The sequence below is a fragment of the Euprymna scolopes genome, chromosome 12 (assembly GCF_053919585.1).
Source record: "Euprymna scolopes isolate OS-2025 chromosome 12, ASM5391958v1, whole genome shotgun sequence".
Taxonomy (NCBI): Eukaryota; Metazoa; Mollusca; class Cephalopoda; order Sepiida; family Sepiolidae; genus Euprymna; species Euprymna scolopes.
In genome coordinates this window covers 134,285,326-134,313,121 of record NC_136493.1, presented here as the reverse complement: position 1 = coordinate 134,313,121, position 27,796 = coordinate 134,285,326, and the positions used below count along the sequence as shown (strand labels likewise).

The window sequence follows — 27,796 nt, the reverse complement described above, 5'->3', positions numbered from 1 at the left end:
TATCTCCCCAAATGTCTATTTAAAGAAACATTTTGTAACACTTTTACAGTGCTCTTACCATTTGTTTACAAACAAACAGTGAGCGTCGCATTTTTTCAGAAATTCACCTGTTATCCCTTTATTGAAAGATGGACTCGCCTGATCATTGAAGACAAGATGCAAGCAAGCAAAATCCACAGAATTTTATATATATATATATATATATATATATATATATATATATATATATATATATATATATATATATATATATATATATATATGAAACACCAGTGTCTATAGGTAAATTAAATTAAAACACTCATTTATAATTTATTATTGTTGTCACCGCTTTAAGAAATATAAAAATTCTTAAAATTGAGCATTGTCTGGGGAAATTGCAAAAAGTCAGTAAGCCTTGTGTGCGAGATCGCAACTTCCTGTTACTTGATTACTCTAAGATCGCTTGTATTAAACGTTAAGCTTCATTTAATGTTAAAATTTCCCTTAATTTCGTGGCAATGAATAGTGACCCCGGTGTATATTCTTCGCCAAAAGACAAAGGTGGCTTTGTTACAGAGTTTGAATCTTTCGATCGTCGTCAACCGCACTGATGATTGCGTAAGCATGAAATACTACTGTCTGTAGATATACCAAATAATTATTCATAACTTATGATTATATATATATATATATATATATATATATATATATATATATATATATGTGTGTGTGTGTGTGTGTGTGTGTGTGTGTGTGTGTGTGTGTGTGGGTGGGTGTGTGGGTGTGTGTGGGTCCATGGAAATATATACAGATTTTTGAATGTGTTTCTAACAATACTGAATAACTGTAATAGGGCAAAACAGACCCGTGGATGAAGTAATATATAGATCTGCTTCTAGATCACACAATACACCATCATTAGGATGAACCACTTCACAGTTTCGCACCCAATTCCTTGACAGCTTTTCTGAAAAAAAAATCTTAAATTGTCGTTTGTATATAATGAACATATTTTATCATAAAACTTTAATTTTTTATACAAATATATTTCTAAAATCTGGGAGCAAAGTTTAGTACTTGTCCTATCTCATAAAATCGTCCTCCGAAACATTCTCCATTTCTTGGGAAGGGAATGTGTTTATTGCCTGCCACCTGAAGCATTCTTATTAGTAAAAATGTGATCATCATCCAACTGAGAATGTTTTTAAATCATTATCCTCAAGTGCCTCACCCCTGGGCCTTGGTAGATGGTGAACCACCAGTAAAAAAACAAAAAACAAACATTAAAAAAAAACAAAAAAAAACTTAATTTAAAAAAAGAAAACAGTTCCGGTGATTGCAGTTTTCTACTAACATTGATAACAACATTTCGCTATTAATGACCGCTCCCATTTAAATGCAACCACACACTTTAATGAATTCATTTATAAGTTATATACGTGTGTTCATAGCTGTTCATTATGTTTCAAGTACATCATCATCATCATCATCATCATCATCATCATCATCATCATCATCATCAGCAGCAGCAGCAGCAGCAGCAGCAGCAGCAGCAGCAACATTTGTTTGACGTCTGTGTTACATTTTGGCATGCGCTGGGCAGCTTTAAGAAATTGACTTCCAAACAACCCTATCTCTGACCAGATCTTTATCCCCTTTCCTTCAGGTCTATTTCCATCACTTCGTCTCATAAACTAAACCTGCTACTTCAACTGTTCTGCGTCTGGTAACCCAAGAACTCTCGTCTAGTTTACAACGTGGCTGTATCATCAAAGGCAGCCTACTCTTGTGCTCACGTCTTTCTATACTGTCCAGATTTAATTTTTGAAATTTAATGTATGAAACAAGGAAGAGGAAAGAGAGAGAGAGAGAGAGAGAGAGAGAGAGAGAGAGAGAGAGAGAGAGAGAGAGAGAGAGAGAGAGAGAATTTCTTGATTTTGGCTTTTAGACTTCCTCTTCCTTATTGCTACCTTCCAATCCCGGCTTGCCTAACAAAAGTTTACCAGTGGTTTATTATATGCTGCTTTGCTTTTTCCTTTCGCCATAATGTAGGACTTTAGGAGTATTTTGTGAGTTTAAAACACTGGTGTAATCTCGCAGAAATTCCATGGTGCTTTAAACATCGGTTATTATAATAATATTCCTTTTGAAATAATAAATTTCTATCAGGATCAATGCTGTTAAGAAAATGAAAATGACTTTTCTTACTTCATAAAAATAATATTTATTATCAGCTAAATATCTTTTAAATGAATAAAACAAAATGTCTGTTTCTTTACTTATTAATTTTAAATTGTAGCAATATAATTCTTTTGAAAACTGTAAATACTTTTTGTCTTCTAACCGTAAAGTAATTGTCGGCTAAATATTCTTCAAATAAATAAAAATCAGTCACTTATTTATTTCAAATTGTAATCTTTTAGTCGATGAAGCAAAATAATTTGATTTTGGTACAATTCATTTTAAAATGGGTAAAATCGATTTTTTTTATTTGAGTAACATCAGATTAATCACCAATCACTTTATTTGCTAATCGAATGATTTCATTATTATTTTTTTTTTATTTGTGTGAAGAGTGATAACGTATGCACGAACATGAATTCCCTTAATGTATTGTTGCTGCATAATAGATGTCAGATAGAGATTATTATATTAGCTAGTGTTAATCTTGACAAAAGTTCAACTAAGTAAAAACCAAAGTGACACAAAGTTGGGAAAATAATTCGATTCCCACGAAAGAAAACACGAAAAGAGACCCGAAGGTTAGGTATACGGTCCAACATGTCAAAATAGAATAAAAACCAGTGACGTCACAGGGATCGGGGTTGACTAAGAAGCAAAGGTTTGAGATCAATATGTCCATAGGACGGGCACTAGACAGATTGGCAATAATGCTGTAATAACTGAAAGGAAAACTTTGATAATCGCCAAGCGTGAAATGATCCTTAGATCTCTGTTCCATGTGCCCACCTATTCATTCTTAATAAGATAATTCATTAGTTAAAAGATATTGGTATCTATCATGCGTGAGCCGTAAAGGAAAGGACCCCAAAAATACTCTCGTTCAAAAGAATTTTTCAGTAAAATGCTACATTAATATATATACATAAAGAATATTTGAAGATCGTAGAACTATTTTTATTGTTTTTATCATTTCTTTTCTTTTAGCAAAACTGAAATGTGGCAGCAAAGAATTCCAGTGTGATAACGGACGATGTATTCCTGCTATTTACCAATGTGATGGAAAATTGGATTGTATGACAGCTGATAGATCTGATGAGACTAATTGTTCAGGTATGACCGAATCCTATATATCAGTAATATATTACGAAAACCATTGCCCGAAAAAAAACAAAATAAAACATTTTTTCGTATTATTTTGAATCTTCGGACTGCTGTACTCATCTTGAGTGACATTTTCACAACGTATTGTTCGATGTAACTTCCAACCTTCTTCAGGAGTATCTTGTCGAACTCGAGAATGTTTCTGTCGAACTCGGGAATTTGGATGGAATTTAGAATGAAACCTTTTATTTACTTCACGGAGGTAGCATGCTGTCGTTCCGTCCGTCAGCCATGACTGTCCTAAATCTGTGTTTGTGTGTGCACATTTCCCTACCAAACTACTCTGTAAATTTTCAGTCTACAGACTCGAGATCTTACACAAGGGGTATTGAGATTTGGAAAAACTTTTTTAATAGGTTTTCAGCCAGGAATTTGGTTGTCAAGGGGTCAAAGTTCAACGATTTGACTGTTAAACTCTACCAAACTCCTTCCCCAATTTTGGGCCTAAACACTTGAAATTTTAGATGTAGGTTACTTAGACATAAATCAAACTTTTTAATTTGATTTGAGTCGAAAACAAATGTTAAGGGGTCAAAATTGGAGTCACAGTTTTAAAAAATTTGTCCTCTACCAAATTACTCAGACAATTTTTGGTCTAAACATTTGAAATTTTACATAAAGTGTATTAATACATAAGGCAAGCTTTTTAATCGGTTTTTGACCGAAAATTTGGCTGCCAAGGGGTCAAAGTTCAAAAGATTTGACCTTTGCGGTCTCTGGCGAACTATTCAGCCAATTTTGAGTCTAAACATTTGAAATTTTACATAAAGGGTATTTAGACATGCAGCAAGCTTTTTAATCAGTTTTTTGGCGAAAATTTGGCTGCCAAGCGGTAAAAGTTGAAAGAGTTGACCTTTGCAGACTCTACCAAACTTCTCTGTCAATTTTGGGTCTAAACACTTGCAATTTTAGATGTAGGTTACCTGGACATGAGTCAAACTTTTTAATATATATATATATATATATATATATATATATATATATATATATATATATATATATATAACTAGAGGTACAGAATTTATATACAGGTTTAAATATAATGGGCGGAAGTCTCTCGAGAGCTCTTTCAGCTATCATCATCAGAAGAAAATCGATAGCATAAAATAATAATATTATGTCGAAAGTAAAGAGTTCTGATGGGAAACTATTCAATGTGCCAAAAATACGGGGACACTAAAATAAAGTTTATTAACGTTTAAAAAATAAGTTATGTGGCAAATTACAGCTCTGAACTAATTGTGGGTACTCTTTTACAGGTGTTTGAACTGAGTCAGGTGTGAAATGGAGCCTGTTGAATGTCGTGCAGTGATCCGGTTTTTGTATTTGAAAGGACGCACACCACAGGAAATTTTTGATGAAATGAAAGAAACTTATCGTGATAATGCCCCATCATATGACCTTGTAAAATGCTGGCATCATGAATTCAAACATGGCCGGAAGTCTGTGGAAACAGCTCCCAGACCTGCCCCCCCCCCTTCTGCCATTGATGAGACATCTGTCCGTCAAGTTGAGGCTGCCATTTTGGAAGATCGGCGCATTACTATTCGCCAAATAGCCCAAGATGTCAAGATTAGTACAGGGTTTGTGAAACTATCATTTATGACCATTTGCATATGCATAAGGTGTCTGTCAGATGGATTCCCAGGTTGCTCACACCATTCCAGAAGCGAGAACGCGTTGAGTGCTCGAGGATGAATTTGGAAATGTGCCAAGAAGATGAGTCAAAATTTTTCAAAAGACTGATTACACAGGATGAAACCTGGGTCCATCCCTATGATTCAGAGACCAAAGCCCAGTCAATGCAGTGGAAGCACTTGGACTCACCACCTCCAAAGAAGGCAAGGGTGCAGTCCTCCGCTGGCAAGGTCATGCTCACAGTCTTCTGGGACCAGGACGGAGTAGTGATGACAGATTTACTGGCAAAGGGTACCACCACAATTACAGGAGTCTATTATGCTTCACTTTTGAGGAAATTAAGGGAAGTTATCAAAATCAAGAGGCGGGGCAAGATCAGCAAAAGTACCCTCCTCCTGCAGGACAACACTTCGGTCCACAACTCGCATGTCGCCAGATCAGAAGCACGGGCGTGTGGTTATGAAATCCTTCCCCATCCTCCCTACTCTCCTGACCTTGCACCCTCTGACTTTCACCTCTTCCCAGCCATGAAGTTGTTTTTGAAAGGAAAGCGTTTCCCAGATGATGCAGCCTTGATTTCTGAAGTCACGTCGTGGTTGGAGGACAAACCTGGGGTGTTCTACAAAAACGGTCTCCAGAGCTGCATCAAACGATGAGAAAAATGCATAACTCTAGGTGGTTCCTATGTAGAGAAAGACTAATAACTGTGCCAAGTTTCGTTGCTCTACTGCTATGGGAAATGGGTCAGGGGCATTATTTATTGCACGCCCCTCGTATATATATATATATATATATATATATATATATATATATATATATATATATATATATATATATAATACCGATTACAAATGTTTAAGAAAACATGACTTGGGTGCCATCAGTTAGAATCAAAATAAAAACATTTAGCGCTCCAGCCATGTTTGCTACCGTTAGAGCTAACCAGACAGATAGATAAGAAAATTATAAAATTAAATCACTTTTTAGCTATGATTAGTTTATGCATAATCACGTCGACGCACTGGTTCCCACTGGATCACCGAAGTTAAGCAACATTAAACCTGGTCAGTACTAAATGGGTGACTATTTGGGATTTCTAGGTTCTGTATGTGCTCTCCGCTTATCTCGGCATTGTTCGCAATCGTCCTGGACTTCTCCTTGCCACTGGACTTAAACAGTGCCGATTCTGGAGAGGTGTGGTTGAAGATTGTGCAACCCTTGCCTCAACATTTCATGCGCAGCTGCCCCTACAAGGGGTATCCTTTGTCTTTCGAGATTGAACGGAGGCATCGGAGTCTATGCATGCAAACTAATAGAAATCTCAGCAAGTTGAAATGAACATTTTGCATTTCAACTTGCCGACTTCTCTACGCGTTATTCATCCATCAAACGAAAGATTTTTACTCGTTATAAACCATTCTTGGTGTATGATTACAATTTCCTGTTCATTTCCGTGTTATGTCAGTTTAGCGGTTAAATATCTATACACAGACAAACACACATACATACATCTACTGTTTTATTTATATAGATAAAATTCGCATTGTTCATTTCTTTTTCCAATATATCTAAAATGCTATTAAATGATACTTTCATTTTAAATATGAAATCTTTTACAGCGATTAAATGCCATATACCCCGGCACTTTAGGTGTGCAACTGGAAAATGCTTACCCGTCGTGTTAAAATGTGATGGCCATGATGATTGTGGAGATGGCATGGACGAAATAAATTGCCAAAGTAAGTAATCACTATTTAGATTATATCCGGTCATCCAATAAAGGTTCTATTTCCTTGAATAACACAGGGTTTTCAGGGAAGATTTGATATTTTGAAGGAAGAATATCATATCTTGGTGCTAGTAATTAATGCATTCTTAAAATTTGAGTGGAAAGACATTTGTGTAATATAAAAAGGATCCAAAAATGAATGGCAAAAAGAAATATATATCGTTGAAAAAAAGATAATTATCTAAGTACGAATATTAAATGTAGTTGTCCCAAGCAAAAATTGCCAGCATCAATCCTGTCAGAGAAGCTTTAAATTGTAAAGAATTCCAGGTAAAGAATGGTAATACTAATTCAGTCAGGATCAGCAAAACGTAGTTTCCTTTGCATGTCAAGACGAAAATGACTGAAGGATTCAAAGAGATTCAGTTTATTTTATACAGCGATTCTCGTACCTGATTGGTCCGTTCTTATCACCCCTGGCTATAAATATAATCGTCCAAATTTTTGTGATCATACCTTAATATTATGTCAACAGTAAGTCTCAGTAGATGTTTGGCTTAATAGAACACACTCAAAGAAGCCACCTTGAGTGACAATCACAGTCTCTAGATGCAGCCTTCAATGCCTTTCGATAGACCTCTGAGCAGCAGTGTGTTTCTGGCGATCAGCTTGTCCTCGGTGTTATGGTTAATATCTGTCTCAATTATGTCCCACACATAACAGTTCATGGGTTTGTAAGCAAGTGAGTTGAAGAAAATCAGGTGTTGGGGTTGATGAAGTCGTAAACATTCTTAGACAACCTGGGTTTTCCAAGAGTAGTGACATAATGCTAAGTCCTGCTGCCAAGCATACGGCAGTCCTTCAGACAACCTCCCCATTTAGCATTTGAGAACAATAGAAAATAACGTAATATAGTTTCAAATATGTTGGGTGACATAATATGGTCTTCACTGGAAACATACCCAAAGTCCATCACTGTTTGCAAGAACTTCATCTTCATGATGCATAGCAATTTTGTCCAGAATGCAGGCTAGCTACCTTTATTTAGGAAAATTTCACATTTTTGGAAAGGAAATGCCATATCTTGGTGGCCTGTAATTGATATGTTCTACAATTTCAAAGTATATATTTTAGTGGATCTCGGTAATTATATAAAGAATGATTCGCTCCTTCATAGATATTGTGCTCGACATATTTTGGCAGCTTTTGTAAACTGTTGGAATATACTGAGTACTGATCAAATTTTAAAACGCTAGAAAATAGAAAACAGCATGATGGAAAACATACTTATCGTTTAGTAATTGTAATGAAAAGATGAAAACACACAAAAAAAATCAACCTACGGTAAGTTTATTATACTTATTCGTATTAAATTTATTCATATTATATATTTACATTTATGATATTTATTTTTTGTAAAATAATGTGTAGCAACACATGAAAACATTCTTTTGTTTTTGTTTTTGGTATATATTTTTTCTAAGTAATGTTTTTTTTTAAATATTTTTTATTTTTGTAAGAGATATTACTCTAACTTTTTTGTTTATTACTTTAAGGAAGGTTTTTTTTTTAATGTTTTTTTTTAATGCTTTTTTTTCGTCTACTCTGTTTTTGTTTTTTCGTCTATTCTGTTTTGTTTTTATTTTCAAACTAGGAGTAGGCTACTTTCGGGCGAGAGGGGAGGAAAGATCTTCGGTTCACTGAAGGAAACTTTTCCCGGTGACTATAGCATAATCTGCAAAACCCACTAGATTCACCGTGATGGGTTTACAAAAATCATTTATTTTTAATGACTTCATTTTTTGCATGATTAAAACTAATATTTTCTTCCAATTTATTAACTGTCGTCTGCTGCATTGATTGAGCATTTAGACATATTCCGGCTATTTACGTAAGTTGCTGGAATAAAGGGGTCGTTCTCTGTATAAAAGCCTGCACATTTTTCCAACTCAAAAAAAAAAAAAACACACGTTAAATGTCCATCACAGCTGTCCTGTGGAAATTAATTTTATCCATCCTAGAAAAGTATTCCTCTAGTATTTTATAAGTAAACTTATCAGTGCTTATTTGTTTATGCGTTAGATAGAATGGCAAATAAGTAAGTCTTTTACAAATGATAACCAATATTTTAGGATTTGATTAATTAACAATTAATTACGAGGTGCGTTTCCAAAGTAATGCATCCTATTTTTTTCGCCCAAATGGATTGGATGGAATTGCAAATTGCATTGTTATGATGACTGAATTTATGCATCCATGACCTAAGAATGTCATCTCTCTGTTGCAGATATTTACGGTGTGAGATTCTAAGAAAGCAACCCTTGTCATGGATGTGCGTCAAAAGCAGAGATGCGACATTAAATTCTTTGGAAAAAGTGCATTGATAATGGTGGGGATTATGTAGAAAAATAAATTCTGGAGCACAAAATGTGGCTCGTTTTAATGGTACTATTTTTTGTATCTTTCAACTTTTTGAGTTGAAAAAAAAAAAAATAAGAGGTTTAAATTTTGGAATTACCCTCGTAGAACAGATGATGACTTTGTTGTAACATTTTTGATAGAATGTGAGCGTCTGATTAAAGAAAATGAGAAGGTTCTATGATGAAGGTTCTGGTGATAGGAACTGACCAATCAAATGGAGCCACACTCTACTAACACCCAATCCATAGAAAAAAAAGAAACCAGAATCACTCCATAAAAATACTGGATTTTTTAGAATCCCCGCACATACTTTTTCATCTTCACGCAAGAAGGAACTCTATTTTTTGTCTCAGGACTTATACAGATTGGCTACCCACCGGAAACTCTATTCTTTGTCTCAAGACTTATACAGATAGGCTACCAATCAGAAACTCTTCTAAAATTAAAAATGGCTTTCAATTCAAAATATATAAAGAATATATCCGAGATCCTCCTGAATTTTTTTTTCTGTAGGAAAATAATACTTTTGAATTTTTAATTAATTTTATAGATTGTACTTGTCCCAGTAACCAGTTCACGTGCTCATCTTGTAAATGCATTCCTGAGAAAAAGGTATGCGATGGCATCCCTGACTGTCCAGATGGAAAGGATGAAGTGTGTAGTAAGTATTGTTGATTTAAGAAATTATCAAGTAAAATTAGTCCTCGCGCGAAAGAGCATGACACAAAATGTTTTAAATAATAATAATAGAATAACAATAACAAAGACTTTTGCTGTCGAGGACTACTATTGACCGTAACCAGTTACACAGTCCTTTTGAAAGGTATAAAAATTTAATTTAAATTGAATCAAAAATTACCTTTGATTTATTTTATGTAATGTACATTTTGTTGCAATTTAAAAACATTATCTTTCATCTAGCAATTAATGATATAGATATAAAATTTTCAATGATTTTTTTTAAAAGTGCAACAGAATGTACATTACATAAAATAAATCCAAGGCAATATTTTGATTCAACTTAAATTAAATTTTTATACCTTACTTTGTAAAATTTATAAAAGTGCACTTTGAAGATAAATACATTTACAATTGAATCTTGTACCTTTATTTTTAAAGCCTATAGTAAAAACATTTTGTTTAACAATTTTCATGCCTCGGATGAAATGCTTTTTTAACTTGTATATATTATTAATAAGGAAACGTGGTTATATGTGATAGTATATCGTGTGTGTATATATAATATATACAGATGTATTAGAAATCTATCACAATGCCAGAAATTGACATCTGCTGGTGTTGAGAAGGAAAGAAAAAAAAAAAACAAGTGTTTTTCTATATGTTTATTTTTCATCTTTTACTTTAACTCTTACTTGTGTATTCATTCTTTTGAGACTGTTATCCTCATCATAGTTGTTGTTGTTTCAACACGTTTCATCACGTTTCATCACGTTTCACCACGTTTCATCACGTTTCACCACGTTTCATCACGTTTCATCACGTTTCATCACGTTTCACCACGTTTCACCACGTTTCATCACGTTTCACCACGTTTCATCACGTTTCATCACGTTTCACCACGTTTCATCACGTTTCATCACGTTTCATCACGTTTCGGCCAACTCATCAACTGACTTTCTTCAGGTGATTAACCGTGACGGGATCGGAATGCTGAGTCTTGTAACTGTATCTCCAGTAATTACTGTCTTTCACAGTTTTTGTCTCACCACATTTTGGTCAAGTAATCATCTGGCCTGCTTGGGTAGGATTGAAACTGTAGTGGATAGAGGCGTTGAGTCTCTATGATTCCAGGTGAGCATTGTTTAGAAGATAGCGGTTTCAAGGGAATTTTTTTAGCTTTCAAATAATTCTTTTCATTATTTATGTCTTTTTCTTAAAAAAAATCTTAGAAAAATTATGCTTTAAGTTTATACAGCTTATTTTTTTAGATATGTATATTTTTTTTATTCTGGAAAAATATGTACTAAATTGCAGATTTTTCTTTTTTTTTTCAATAAACATTTTTATAAGGTTTATAAGAAACAAAACAAAAAATAAATTCCACTGTATAAACTAATTTTAAAATAATCCAAATATTATTTCATTTCTTTGAAATGATGAGCTATTTATTTTAAGGTGAAAAGATTATGTCAAGTGAAAAAATCGAACGAACATCGAACTCATTGTGTGAGGAGGAAGAGAAAGAGGCGCGTGGAAGTAAAAAATCGAAGTGGGGAGATGAATTATTTTTTAAAACTTTTGTTTAACTTAGTCAAATCCAAATTCAAATATGGTAACTTAAATTTTTCATCCATATTTTACCATTTCTATAGATTTTGTAGAACCTTAAGATGAAATTATGATTAATTACTTTATTCGTAAATTTATAATGATTTGATAATTAAAATGTAGGATAATTAACTGAAAAGATTTTAATCACAATTTTATTTTAAAAATATGTCTGCAAATGTTCTATTTACTTAATTATTACATTTAAATTAAATGAAAATTAGAAAAAAATAGAAAAAAATTATTTATTTAATTTAGTTTCTGATTTTACCTTTTTAATATTCTGATTTTGCTACACACAATAAATAAAAAAAAACATATTGTAATCGTTTATTTAGTCTAAGTGTTTATTTTTTAATAAAAGTAAATAAAAAAATATGGAATTTACTTACTTATGTAGTTTTTAATCTTTTGAAACTATTCAAGACTACCATACATTTAATTGTGAACTGTTTAAATTACCTCCATTAGGGTGTTGAGAGAAATCCTTGAATTAATAGCTTTTTTCAGTTTTTTTTTTTTCGAGCACGTCACTGTGCATGCAACTGCGCTAAGTGCTGTAAAGCTCTAACAAGCTAGCGAGTAAGAAAGGGAATAAAAATGAATGGAAAAGTTGGACAAGTAAAAAGCCGAAAACTTACCACTACCATACAGAGTGGGAGGCAGAAGAGGACTTCTATTTTACAATGCCATTTTTGAAATGAGTTTGCCTCGTCTTGGGACTGTTCATAAAAACTATGATGATGAGTTTCCCCTGAAAAGCGAGCCGAGAAGGGGAAAGGTGAAAGAACAAAAAAATTTCCATGTGTCCGGACAGCAGTCATTGTTCTCACAGCTAACTTCAAAGGCAAGGGCAGTCACTGAAGCATCGTTCCGGTTGAGTCACTTCATCGTTGAAAACAAGAAATCATTTCAAGATGGAGAGATGGTAAAAACAAAGCATTTGTGGAAGCAGCTAACTTGTTGTTCCGTGAGTTTAAAAACAAACCGGAAATGCTATCAGGTTGACAAGAAAGTTATTGCGGTTTTTAACTTTTAAATTCAGATGAACATATCTCAGCTCAAACAAAAATTATTGATCGAAATAAGCACCATCAGAATCAACACACTTTCGCCAATGCAAAACAAGTGTATTTATGCTAGTAATGTAAAAATCTTGCGTTCTGGTGGAGATGAAGTCGCTGAAGGCGTTTTTGATATCACTTAGTTTTTTTTTAAGCATTTTTCATGCAGAAAATTGTTGAGATTCTTGAAAACGTGGTAGTCGGTAGGTGAGAGGTCTGGAGAGTATGGTGGATGAGGCAGAGTTTCGTAGCCCAATTCGTTCAACTGCAAGACTCTCGTCACTGCCACGGAATTTCTTAAACCACCATTGTGCTGTACATTCAGTAGTGGTTCCTTGGCCAAATGCTTCATTGATATTGTGAGATGTTTCAGCAGCTTTTCAGCCTAGCTTAAATGGGAATAAGAAAAGTATACACATTTTTTTTCCATTTTGTATTCGACGTTCTGAAAAGAAAACATAATTGTTTTAAAACGATTATAATTTAAACGATTAGATAGAACGAAATACGCTCTTTCTAGATAAATATATATATATATATATATATATATATATATATATATATATATATATATATATATATATAAAGATATATAAAGTAAAGGTATTATAACGACAATTTATTTGAAAATACATCGTTTGAAATCAAAATCAAAAGTTCTGCAATAACTTTTTTGCTAACTTAATAGCTTCGATCAAAGCTCTTCAACTATTAAGAAATACAGTAACACAATGCAGTTAAACCATGGCTGAGTATTTTATCCATCAACTTTGAAGGATATCGCAGATTGTGAATGTTTATCACTGTAGTTGGACGAGTCTATAGACATAAGTGACACAGCACAATTGTTAACAGAAAGAACACATGCGAAGAGAGGATATATTTCAGGCTTTTCAAAACTTTATTGAGAAAACCCAACTCTCGGTCTACAAATTAGTGTCCATCACCACAGATGACATACCTGCCATGATTGGCTGCTCAAATAGATTTATTGCCAATTACAGGGAAGACGATGATTTTCCGGACTTCCTCAATTACCACTAACAAGCATTATATGCGAAAATGCTCATCATGATCATGGATGTGGCAACAAAGATCGTTTGTTCTATTTGGGTCAGAGCTCTTCAAAGATGGCTGCTCCATGATCATCTGGAGAAGGCTGAGTGCGACCATTCTGAGCTGTTGTTGCACACCGATTGCTAATTCGAGTGCAATTCCTGCAAAGATTTCGAGAGCTCTTGCCGGTGATTAATGAGTTTTTCCGTGAAGATAAACCTGCAGATTGTAACCAACTGAATGAACATCAGTGGCTGCTGGACTTGGAATTTTTAATTGATCTGAACCATGTTGAATAACCTTAATTTAAAGTTGTGACGAAAAGGCAAATCTCTAAACAATATGATCATGTAATACGTTCAAACGAAACCTGCAACATCTCTCCTCTTTATCTTTACAGGATGTGGTAAACTTGAGTTTACATGTCCAAGTGGAGACTGTATACCTTCATCTGCAGTTTGTGATGGAATAGATAATTGCAATGACACATTTGATGAGCTGAATTGTAATGCTACAGGTATTTTACTTTTACAATTAAATCCATTCTTTTGTTATATGCTTTGTCTGCAGGATTAATCTATATAACATTAAAACTCCGAGAATCTTATAATCCTAATTGTGAAATATAATATGGGGTGTTCTTCAATCCAAGACAGCCACAAAATAGTTATGGCGGGCTCCATTTTCACCCCAAACAAGGCACAGTGCCACTTTGATGTAGGGGACTACTATCGGGGACATAAGTTGCAGGGATACTATGTAGGGAGTTGAGCAGCGAGACGTCTGTTCACATTACACTTGAACTTTTGCTTGTCAGTACAGTTGGGAAAGCAGGAACTCGGAAGGGAGTTCCAGATTCTAGCAGTTCTGGGGAAGAAACTATTAGAGTAGAAGACTTTCTTACATCTAGGGATCTCTACTGTGTAGAGGTGGGATTTTGCTACTTTGGCAGGGTATTCACGTCGAGGGGGTATAAGGGCTGGTAGTTCGTCGGAGCATTCACCATTAAAATACTTGTAGAACAGGCAGAGGGATGCAACATTACATCAATGAGACAGAGGTTGAAGCTTAGATGGCAGTTTAGGACCTATCAAGTTGGCGACTCTCTTTTGAATCATGTCCACGAGCGAGAGACTAGTAGCAGATGCATCAGCTCAAATGTGACAACAGTACTCCATAGATGGTGACCTTGTAGAGATACAGGATACTTTCAAGTGTAAGTAGCACAGCAGAGAGAGCCGACCTTCTTCGCAATGCTCTCAGTATATCTGTTCCTGCTCATGTTTCCTGTGAATGTTAGGCCGAGGATTTTGAACAAAGTACTTTCAGGTAATGTATCTTTAGTCATAGCTATTGGTGGTTGAGAAAGTTTTTTGTAATTATTGAAGGAAACAAGCTTATTCTTGGCAGCATTGAATGTGACCATCCATTTCTGTCCCCATTCTATTACAAATTGGAAGTCTTCCTCTAATGTTTTTCCTTAGATATGTGTTCATTTGTTTTCCCCCTGTTGTTGTTATAGAGTGTGGTGTCATCAGCAAATATACCCATCTCAGAGACAATTTTTTCAGGGAGGTCATTTATGAATATTAGGAATAATAAAGGTTCAAGGATAGACTCGCATTTATATCACATTGGTTAGATGTACGACCGTCGAGGACAACCTGAATTCTTCTCTTAAGAAAGGATTTAACTATGTTAAATATTCGTCCAGTGATACCGTAAGATCTGATTTTCCTGAGAAGACCATCATGCCAAACCCTGTCAGAAGCCTTAGATATATCTAGAGCTACTGCTCTACCCTCATCTGCTTTGTCCAGTGTATGGTATATATGTTCAGAGATTACAGTAAGGATATCTGCTACAGAACGAGTTTGTCTAAACCCATATTGTTGGTAAGTCAGAAGTTTAGCAGCTGTAGGGTGATGAATTAGAGCTCGATTAATTATGAACTCAAATATTTTAGTGAAAAGTCAGAGGAGGCTAATCGGGTAAGAATTTGATGGGTCCGTTCTTTCGCCAGAATTCTTGTAAACTGGTACTACAGAAGCAGTTTTCTAGCAGTCAGAAAAACAAGATTCGTCAAAGCATTTGTTGTATAGTTTGGATAGAACTGGAGCAACCTCAGTGGAGCATTTTTTAATAGCACAGCCGGGATTAGATCGGGTCCACATGCTTTTGAGGTGTCTAAGTTTTTTCTAACATGTACTTGAGAAGGAGTGATTTTCAGATCATCAAGTTAGCATTTGTCTGCAATGGAAAGTTAGGGAGGGAGTGGTTTGCTGGGTCCAATGTGGAGTTTGAGGCAAACCGACTGGCAAGTATGTTAGCCTTCTCGGTTGCTGTGCAAACAACGTCATGATTATTGGATTTTATATAAATATATAATAATATAATAATAATAATAATAATAATAATAATAATAATAATAATAATATAATAATAATAATAATATATATATATATATATATATATATATATATATTGGCAGCAAGTCATTATTCAAGCACATCTGATTGAACACGACAGAGTTATTCTTTATTCCGCTTTTTTTGGATATCTTTTCGATTCGTCGAGCGGTCTTTTTTATTTCAGTCGGCATGTTGTACAGAATGGCGCCCAAAAGTTGTTTTTCAGCCATATTCTACTCAAGCACTTTCTATCGGTCGTCTGATTATCATCAGGAGCAGTTGTTGTTGTCGTTTTCTTTTTCCTTTCCTTTGAGGCTTAGTGTATTTATAGTTTAAAAATTTTTTTTTATTGGTTAAAGGTGGGTGTAGGATGGTTAGGGGCGAATTATTTTTAGTTTTAATTTCGATTTTCTTATTTCATATTATATATTTAGTTTCTTGTTTGTTATTAAACGCTGTTAGTATATTTGTATTAAATAAGTAGGGCTATGACAACAGCATATTCTTTTCACATTTTTACTCTCGAGTATATATCCGACTCAGTTAGACACAATTAATCAACCGAGTTCCACATCACTCTACATAAAAACATATAAGATATCAATGGATATATACTTAGAATCAAAATAAGGAAAAGAATATGCTGTTGTCATAGTCCCATAAATGATATCCAGTTAAATAGATACACTGTCTCAAAGGAAAAAAAAGAAAACGCCAACAATAACAACCGTTCTTGATGTGAATCGGACACACCGATAGAAAGTGCTTGAGTAGAATATGACTAAACAACAACTTTTGGGCGCCATTCTGTACAACATGCCGAGTGAAATAAAAAAAAAAACGCTCGACGAACCGTAAAGACATCCAGAAAAAAACGGTAAAAAAAACTGTTGTGTTCAATCAGATATGCTTGAATATATATATATATATATATATATATATATATATATATATATATATATATATATATATATATATAGATGCATAGATAATCGTATAACGATTAGATCACTGTCTGACTGACGTAAATGAATATTTAAAATTAAAATGTTTAAATTCAACGTTATTTCACGTGGTTAATGGTAGCCGAATTGATACGGTCTTCACTAATCAAGCCAGAGATGTCTCGTGTTGCGGCGTTCGAATCGTTCGACTGGTATTAATTGTGACACCCTGCACTGAAGATTCCCGAAAGGATGAAACACTAGTGTCTGTAGGTATTTAATTATTATAGTAAAAAAATAATTATATATATATATATATAATTCATTTATACAAGCATTGATATGTGCATACATGTTTCTGTAATCACCCGTTATTGGGGAGATTACGTCTGTAGGTCAAGAGTTTCCCTCAAAAGCTCAACCTCAAGATACAAAAACATTTTCTTATATCACTTGCAAAAATAGAATCTTGTCTTAGAATAGGGGTGGGGTTGGTATGGGGGAGGATAAGCAAGGACATGACCTCCGATCAATCCATTTATCTCAGGCTTTTATTTTCTCTCATCTTAACTTCGGTAGGGACAATTTTTACTTTTATTCTTTTTATAACATTAAAATTAAGTATCTACTCTCCTGTGTAGCATTGTAAATTACTTGAGAATCTGTCAATTTGTCGCCTATAAGCAACGGTCAAATTTTAAGGTAATCGACAATTCCAAAAATATACCTGCTCTGTTAACTCATTGAGCACTTTTTGGTAGACACATGTTGTTTCAGTGGATGTATTTCTAGGAAACTAAGCTGTACTGCCACATATATATATATATATATATATATATATATATATATATATATATATATATATATATATATATATATATATATATATATACTTTCAATTTTGCTTTACATAAGCAGTAATTTGTTGCCAACAAATTACTGCTAATGTAAAGACAAATTAAAAGTGTAATTTGCTTTTCTACTGTATTGAGAACTCTTGTATCAACCTCGTTATATTTCACTTGTTACCTTACCTGTGAAAAATAGCAACCTCAAATTATATACAGGGTGACCCCCCCAAAAAACAAAAGCTAAATCGAGGCCATCTAGAACATATGCTGTAGAACGGAGAAAAAAAGGCCAAAGACCCTAGTGTTTTGATGTGATGTTTTGAATATAATAAACTAGTTATGACCAAAGTTTCATTTCATTTGGACAGAACACTAAGAAATGGGGCCTAATTAGAGTTGGGGCCCGTTTATTTTGCGTCACCCTGTATATACAGGGTGTCCACAAAGTCTGGCTACATAATCTAAAGGGTGTCCACAAAGTCTGGCTGCATAATCTAAAGGGTGCCCATAAAGTCTGGCTACATAATCTAAAGGATGTCCACAAAGTCTGGCTACATAATCTACATGGTGCCCACAAAGTCTGACTGCATTTTGTAGCCAGACTTTGTGGACACCCTATATATATATATATATATATATATATATATATATATATATATATATATATATATATATATATATATGGAGGGAACCAAGAAGAATTAGAGAAATTCTTTAAAAGACGACTTATCCAGATAATCAAAAGCTCAAAATACAGAAGGAAAAACAATATAAAGGTATATAATGATGCATATAAATTTAAATATTCATTCAATAAGGAGAAATTGTAATTTCCTTTTCTCTCTCTCTCTCTGCCCCTCTCTCTCTCTCTCTCTCTCTCTCTATATATATATATATATATATATATATATATATATATATATATATGTGTGTGTGTGTGTGTTTGTGTGTGTGTGTGTGTGTGTGTGGGTGTTTGTTCCACGTTTTCTCAGAAACTATTGGGCTGATCCGGCTGAAATTTTCTATTGACCTTTGCTATTATAAGGTGTAGCGGAGTAAGTACTATGGTATCAATTTGATGCACAGTTAGGGATTGATAGGGATTAGTATTTAATATAAAAATGATCACAAATTTAATCATAAATCAACCATCAAACTGGCATAAAGCATTCATTCTAAGTCAATGCGCCATAACTTTTCCAGGTTTTATCAGACTAAACCGTCTTGACGGGATAATGCATAACCCAGCTATCTCAGATGTCTCATGAGGGTGATTTGTTGGAAGAAGTTAATTTTGTAATGGAAACATGCTCTGTTGTTTAAGAGTAAGTGTTGCCATCAGGCAGCGATGAATCAAAGGTTTCCAATCGTCTAAAATCTTCCACTCTTATTGGCCAGGATCCGCTACCCTAAAGAAGGACGTTTGCACCAACTCTTCGTAGATGCTTATTTTGGTGCCTTCTGGTATTACAGTTTCCCACAACTTTGTCGTCAAGGACTTAAAAGTTACACAGATGATATTGTGTTACCTGGTGAAACATTTACTCATGTCCAGTCTGCTCTTAATGAACTTCAGCGTGTTGCATCGAAGACAAAAATATGCACCGTCAACTTCAATTGGCAAAACACTCAACAGTGATGCTCTTGAAGAGTTCAAGCGTATAAATATCTTGGCACCATTATAAGAGCCATAGGTTAAGGTGGAGCTGACATGGATTGATATAATCATGGAAATAAAGAGTAGGGAGGGCGTGTAATAGTTAACGAAAAGCCTTTGGATTCTTTTTTACTTGGGAGTCACCACTTATCAAGGCCCGAAGTCCACTCGAAAATGAGGGTTAATGAATGTAAGATGGTAGTGTAGTTATTATTAAAATATTGTACTTCTGCTGTGTTTTAAAATCACTCATTTTTAGAAAGTCTGGAAATAGAGGGGAAACGTTGATGAATATATAGATAATTGTGTTTTCTTTTCCTTTTCCATTTTCCATCAAATTGGGATATTATTTCCATATTCATTATATATATATATATATATATATATATATATATGTGTGTGTGTGTGTGTGTGTGTGTGTGTATGCGTGTGTGCGTTTGTGTGTGTATATGTAAGCAAACATTATTAAAAATAACAGAAAACTTCTACTTAATTATATCTTTTTTAATTTTTTCGATTTTTCTTATGATCTTTTTTGTGTTAAAATTCAAATGATTAATATAAGTTCCTTACGTATCATGAACGTTTGCAATTCTTAATCGAATCATCATCAGATGAAAAATCAAATGAACAAAAGAGCTCATATATATTTTTTTCTTTTCAGCAACTACTACTGCCGAATCGATGCCAACGTCATTAAGTCGATACACCTCCTTTTCTACTTCTCGTATGAATATATTATTTATTCTATTTAAATTTTTTGTTAAATATAAAAATCAGTAAAAAATATGCTTAATTATTTAATTAAAACAATTTTTACATTAAATATACATATACGGTGTCTTCAACAAGTTTCCAGACTTTTTTGTACAGGCATTTAAAATTGTTGTAGATTCTTGAAAATTCAGAATGTTATTGCTATACATCTTATGAAATGACTGACCAATTTTTATAATTTCAAGTTGAAATGAACAGCTACAGCAAGAATTGGAATACACCATACTAAAGCCTGATTGTCACAGCTGATGAATTTCAAAAATGCAATCTGGACGTGAGGACATTTTATAAGAACGATATGCAATAAAATTCTGTTTTAAACTTGGAAAAATTCCTCAGAAACGTGTGGAATGCTTCATACTGCTTTTGGACCATCTTTTATGAATTGAGCATCAGTTTTTGCGTAGCATAAGAGATTCAAGGAAGGCAGGAAGTCTGTGAGGGATGACGAGAGGTGTGGAAGTAAGGAAGTCAGAATACCAAAGTTGATTGGCCAAATAAAGAATTTCATGAATAAGGACCGTCGTGTGTCTATAGAGACAATAAATGCACAGTTTGATGTCAGTGTCGGAACTGTACACACAATTAATTGTGAGGAACTGAAGATGTGGAAGATTTGTTCAAACTTTGTCCCAGGAGTGCCCAAAGAAGATCAGAAGGAAAGATGTTGTCATGACCCAGATGAGCATCACGACAGTTCCTCATCCTCCTTATAGTCCAGACCTTGCTTTCTGTGACTGTTGGTTATTCTCTTAGATCAAAGAAAACCTTAGAGGCTGTCGTTAGTAAACAATTGAGGAGATGAAAGAGGCTGTGAGGAGGGCAAATGACATGCTCACACAAGAGAACTTCCAAGGGGTCTTCCAGAAGTTGTTGGAACGGTAAAATAAGTGCATTGCAGCCGGAGGAGAGGACTAAAGTTTCATGTGTGTATTATCAATAAAAGTGCCCATACGAAAAAAGTCTGGAAACTTATTGAAGGCATCCTGTAACTTACTGAACAGGTACGCTATTGTAAAGTTTTATATGTATTTAAAAAAACTACAAGAAGTAATAGGATACTTTGAAATTATTGAAGAAAAGATTGATAATTTGTATTATTTGCTTTATTCGAACTAGTGTTCTCATCTTGATTATCATTATCACAACGCTTCTGCCGATGTAACCCTCGAAAAAGTATATTGGGACAATACGTCCTGGTTGAAAAATCCCAAAAGGGAATTTAACCCCGAAACGTATCGTAAAATAAAAATAAAAATAAAAATAAAGGATGTACGTGCCGACTGTAACATTATCACAATCCAGTAGTTCTGGACAGATACTTCCGTCGTGGAATTTCCTTATAAGATTCACGGTTGACGAAATACCAAGCAATGAATAACGCAACAACACGTTTGTATTTATATTATACGCATGTCATTTATTGTGCGTTAAAAATTCAATAATCAAGACAAAATATTAAAAGGAAATACTAATAATAAGAAAACATGCAGACAGTGTCCAACGGGCCAAAGGGGGGGGGCACTAAAGAAATCTGTTCAAATGAACATAGCCTCTTTTCTTTGCTTCCCTTTTCTTTTTATCTTTTCTTTTTTCTTTTTTTTTTTCGCGTGGAAAATGGTTGAGTTATGTGAGGCAGTAGAAATCTTTCAAAAAAAAAAAAAAAAAAAAAAAATTCAGCAAGTCCACATTTGTGAGATAAAGAGGTGGGATATTGAATAGTACTTAACTGTGAGGATGTGCATTCAACCGATGATTAGGTATCCGACAAAATTCAATGTTGAGGCAGTCCCATTTCTCCGACGCGCGAGTCGATATCCTTCGAAGTTCGCTTGTCCACTTGTCTTCCCTCGTATTCATTTCTCGCTTGTTTTCTCAACCGCTGACGTTTGGCTATATCCTTTCCACTCGAGGATATGTCCCATACTGATCTCTAAGCTAAGGTGTTTTCATAGGTTTCTGTGTTCCCTTTTTGGCTCCAGGAATGAGGATTAAGTCGAGTGAAATTTCAATTTATCAAGCGAATCATGTTGGCTGGTGTATGTCGCATTTTTATTATCGACATTCGTTCGACGATGTGATCAACTCCATTCTTTTTTTAAACTGCGTCTTTTCCGTGCACGGCACTCCCACCAAAACGGGGTTTTCTTTTTCCTTCTCCTTTTTCCCCCCGCACGCTGCTTCGTTTTTGAGATGGAGGTGGGGGTGTCTGGATGATTTCTCGTCGTGACCTTGGCACATGTTTTTGAGAAATCGCTCGGTAGGAAGGGGGGTGGCGCGATGGGGGTGTCTAACTCGCTTACTTTTATGGGTTGACGCGTGGATATTTAGTTGCCGCGTATCTCGATAGCAATGGGGTGGGTTGGGGGTGTCTGGCCGATAGATATTCAAAATGAATTTAAAAAGAGAGGGGGGGATGATCACTTCTGCATTATGCTCTGTTTTCCCGTGACAATATATAGTAATAAGCAGTAATATATTGCTATTATTTTACTAGGGGGAGGGTCAAGACTTTTCAAGGTCCGGAAGCCACTTCACGGCAGGAGTTAATAAGTGTTGGTTGGCTTGTGAAACTGATTATCAGTAATGATGGAACTTGGTTAGTTTTAGTTTATTTAAGAGGATACTTCAACAAGAACTTGTTCACATTAGACTTGAAAACGGTCATGTAATAGTCAGCTGGGAAGCAGCCCAGCAGTATTATCTCCCACAGATTGGAAGTTCGCGAAAAGAACTTTGCTTATGGAATTTACGTTTAGTCTTAGACACAGATAGATAATAAAGGAAATTATTAGCAGTTGTTGTAGCTAGGCAAGTGTCTGCTGCAAATATTCTACAGAAGGAAGGAGCATGGATAGAAGGTCAGTCGAACACCTGTCATGAAAATAACGTTAGAGCAGAGATAGACTCACTAGTAATAAGTATTAATATATAGTAATAAGTACTCATGTATAGTAATATATTTCTGCTTAAAAGAATGACAACAGACACTAATATTTAAAAATATATAAAAATATATTTTTATTGCCGATGGCAGTAAATGAGTGAGGGTTAGTGAGGAAAGAGGACGCAAAGTAATTGATGAAGTTGTCACAGTAAACAAAATAAAGAACTATTTTCTTCTGTGAATTGATGCTTCTGTGCTAAGCATTTCGGCCACAACTGACCAATCGGTTGGCAGAGTGGATGAACGTCATCTGTCCATTAGGAACTATTTTTATCCCCTTGGAGAAACAGATAACTCATTAGAAAGATATGGCAAGCAAGCCAGATCTCTCTCCCTCTCCTGTCATTATCCACTACACGCAAAAGCATATCAACTCTTGCCAGATGTCCACTGGATGCAACAGCTTATCAAAGCTGACGACTTACTGGCCATTTCAGCATACGAACCTGTGCCGAAGAAACGGCTTACTTATTTCTGGCTGGTCTACTTCCTATATCTGTTTAATAAACATTTTTTGTTGTTTTGTCTTAAAGAGGTGTTGTTTTTCTTTTTGTATTCTTGAATAAATAATTAGGAGTGAAACATTAATTTCTCCCAAAGAGTCGTTTTCTTGGAACCTATTCTTCCAGTCGATTCTTGATCTTAATTTCGTTTGTCTAGTAATAGGGTATTTCTGTCTGTGGCTAATATTTTTAGATACTATAACCTTTTTAGGTGGTTTTGAATCAATCAACAATTATTATATTTCTGACAATCGATCGTGTTTTGTTACTTTGTTACATCAACCATGTTTTTGTTCTTCTGGCAAGGTGTGTGTCTGTGTCAAATGCGTTTTATTCCTACCAGGTGATATTTCTGGCATACATGAGCCTGATATTCAACAAAAGTAGTATTTATTCTGGGGTGGACATATACAACACAATACCCTCTCAAAAACTTTTAGCTTTTATTAGAACATAACATTCGATTACTGTTAATTAAGTCCCAATTCTTTAACTTTTTTTTTAATATCTACTTGTTTAGTTATAAGATCGTACTTCAATTTACTACATAAGTTAAGGTAAAAAAAGAAGATTGTATGGGGTTGGTATTTCCTCAGGATTTTCTGACTGTCCTCTAGTTCATTTTATTTTTAAAATTTTTTGAAAATAAATTGATTGTCTTGACAGAGTTCAAAATCGACTTTGCAATCTAGTGCGGATGATTTATTTTTTAAGAACGAACTGAACTGTAGAGAACAAAGGAGATATTGATAACGCTAGTCTTTGTCTACGCCATTATCACCATGGACAATATCTAATTGAGCTTTGATCTCACGTTTTATTCCTGCAATGTATAATTTTGATACATCAGTCTAGATAATTAACAGTAATAAGTAATAAAAGTACATCAGTCTAGATAATTAACAGTAATAAGTAATAAAAGTACACCAGTCTATATAATTAACAGTAATAAGTAATAAAAGTACATCAGTCTAGATAATTAACAGTAATAAGTAATAAAAGTACACCAGTCTATATAATTAACAGTAATAAGTAATAAAAGTACACCAGTCAATATAATTAACAGTAATAAGTAATAAAAGTACATCAGTCTATATAATTAACAGTAATATGTAATATAAGTACACCAGTCTAGATAATTAACAGTAATAAGTAATAAAAGTACATCAGTCTATATAATTAACAGTAATAAGTAATAAAAGTACATCAGTCTATTTAATTAACAGTAATAAGTAATAAAAGTACATCAGTCTAGATAATTAACAGTAATAAGTAATAAAAGTACATCAGTCTAGATAATTAACAGTAATAAGTAATAAAAGTACATCAGTCTATATAATTAACAGTAATAAGTAATAAAAGTACACCAGTCTATATAATTAACAGCAATAAGTAATAAAAGTACACCAGTCTATATAATTAACAGTAATAAGTAATAAAAGTACACCAGTCTATATAATTAACAGTAATAAGTAATAAAAGTACATCAGTCTAGATAATTAACAGTAATAAGTAATAAAAGTACACCAGTCTATATAATTAACAGTAATAAGTAATAAAAGTACATCAGTCTATATAATTAACAGTAATAAGTAATAAAAGTACACCAGTCTATATAATTAACAGTAATAAGTAATAAAAGTACATCAGTCTAGATAATTAACAGTAATAAGTAATAAAAGTACATCAGTCTATATAATTAACAGTAATAAGTAATAAAAGTACACCAGTCTATATAATTAACAGTAATAAGTAATAAAAGTACATCAGTCTAGATAATTAACAGTAATAAGTAATAAAAGTACACCAGTCTATATAATTAACAGTAATAAGTAATAAAAGTACATCAGTCTAGATAATTAACAGTAATAAGTAATAAAAGTACACCAGTCTATACAATTAACAGTAATACGTAATAAAAGTACATCAGTCTATATAATTAACAGTAATAAGTAATAAAAGTACACCAGTCTATATAATTAACAGTAATAAGTAATAAAAGTACATCAGTCTAGATAATTAACAGTAATAAGTAATAAAAGTACATCAGTCTATATAATTAACAGTAATAAGTAATAAAAGTACATCAGTCTAGATAATTAACAGTAATAAGTAATAAAAGTACATCAGTCTATATAATTAACAGTAATAAGTAATAAAAGTACACCAGTCTATATAATTAACAGTAATAAGTAATAAAAGTACATCAGTCTATATAATTAACAGTAATAAGTAATAAAAGTACACCAGTCTATATAATTAACAGCAATAAGTAGTAACAGTACATCAGTCTATATAATTAACAGTAATAAGTAATAAAAGTACACCAGTCTATATAATTAACAGTAATAAGTAATAAAAGTACATCAGTCTATATAATTAACAGTAATAAGTAATAAAAGTACACCAGTCTATATAATTAACAGTAATAAGTAATAAAAGAACATCAGTCTATATAATTAACAGTAATAAGTAATAAAAGTACATCAGTCTATATAATTAAAAGTAATAAGTAATAAAAGTACACCAGTCTATATAATTAACAGTAATAAGTAATAAAAGTACATCAGTCTATATAATTAACAGTAATAAGTAATAAAAGTACACCAGTCTATATAATTAACAGTAATAAGTAATAAAAGTACATCAGTCTATATAATTAACAGTAATAAGTAATAAAAGTACACCAGTCTATATAATTAACAGTAATAAGTAATAAAAGTACACCAGTCTATATAATTAACAGTAATAAGTAATAAAAGTACATCAGTCTAGATAATTAACAGTAATAAGTAATAAAAGTACACCAGTCTATATAATTAACAGTAATAAGTAATAAAAGTACATCAGTCTATATAATTAACAGTAATAAGTAATAAAAGTACACCAGTCTATATAATTAACAGTAATAAGTAATAAAAGTACATCAGTCTATATAATTAACAGTAATAAGTAATAAAAGTACACCAGTCTATATAATTAACAGTAATAAGTAATAAAAGTACATCAGTCTATATAATTAACAGTAATAAGTAATAAAAGTACATCAGTCTATATAATTAACAGTAATAAGTAATAAAAGTACACCAGTCTATATAATTAACAGTAATAAGTAATAAAAGTACACCAGTCTATATAATTAACAGTAATAAGTAATAAAAGTACATCAGTCTATATAATTAACAGTAATAAGTAATAAAAGTACACCAGTCTATATAATTAACAGTAATAAGTAATAAAAGTACATCAGTCTAGATAATTAACAGTAATAAGTAATAAAAGTACATCAGTCTATATAATTAACAGTAATAAGTAATAAAAGTACATCAGTCTAGATAATTAACAGTAATAAGTAATAAAAGTACACCAGTCTAGATAATTAACAGTAATACGTAATAAAAGTACACCAGTCTATATAATTAACAGTAATAAGTAATAAAAGTACATCAGTCTATATAATTAACAGTAATAAGTAATAAAAGTACACCAGTCTAGATAATTAACAGTAATAAGTAATAAAAGTACATCAGTCTATATAATTAACAGTAATAAGTAATAAAAGTACATCAGTCTATATAATTAACAGTAATAAGTAATAAAAGTACATCAGTCTAGAGAATTAACAGTAATAAGTAATAAAAGTACATCAGTCTATATAATTAACAGTAATAAGTAATAAAAGTACACCAGTCTATATAATTAACAGTAATAAGTAATAAAAGTACACCAGTCTATATAATTAACAGTAATACGTAATGAAAGTACACCAGTCTATATAATTAACAGTAATAAGTAATAAAAGTACATCAGTCTATATAATTAACAGGAATAAGTAATAAAAGTACACCAGTCTATATAATTAACAGTAATAAGTAATAAAAGTACACCAGTCTATATAATTAACAGTAATAAGTAATAAAAGTACACCAGTCTATATAATTAACAGTAATAAGTAATAAAACTACATCAGTCTATATAATTAACAGTAATAAGAAATAAAAGTACACCAGTCTAGATAATTAACAGTAATAAGTAATAAAAATACATCAGTCTATATAATTAACAGTAATAAGTAATAAAAGTACACCAGTCTATATAATTAACAGAATTACGTAATAAAAGTACACCAGTCTATATAATTAACAGTAATAAGTAATAAAAGTACATCAGTCTATATAATTA

General features: G+C 33.0%; 1 protein-coding gene across 1 annotated transcript in view; it reads left to right on the top strand.

The window, feature by feature from the left end:
* LOC145291107 (uncharacterized) overlaps positions 1-27,796 on the top strand; it is a 416,667-nt gene that overhangs the window by 145,966 nt on the left and 242,905 nt on the right. The window contains exons 28-32 of the mRNA XM_080136623.1: positions 3,151-3,276; positions 6,585-6,704; positions 9,666-9,776; positions 13,925-14,041; positions 20,052-20,114. Coding sequence (XP_079992749.1) covers positions 3,151-3,276; positions 6,585-6,704; positions 9,666-9,776; positions 13,925-14,041; positions 20,052-20,114 — 537 coding nt within the window. The remainder of the gene's footprint in view (positions 1-3,150; positions 3,277-6,584; positions 6,705-9,665; positions 9,777-13,924; positions 14,042-20,051; positions 20,115-27,796) is intronic.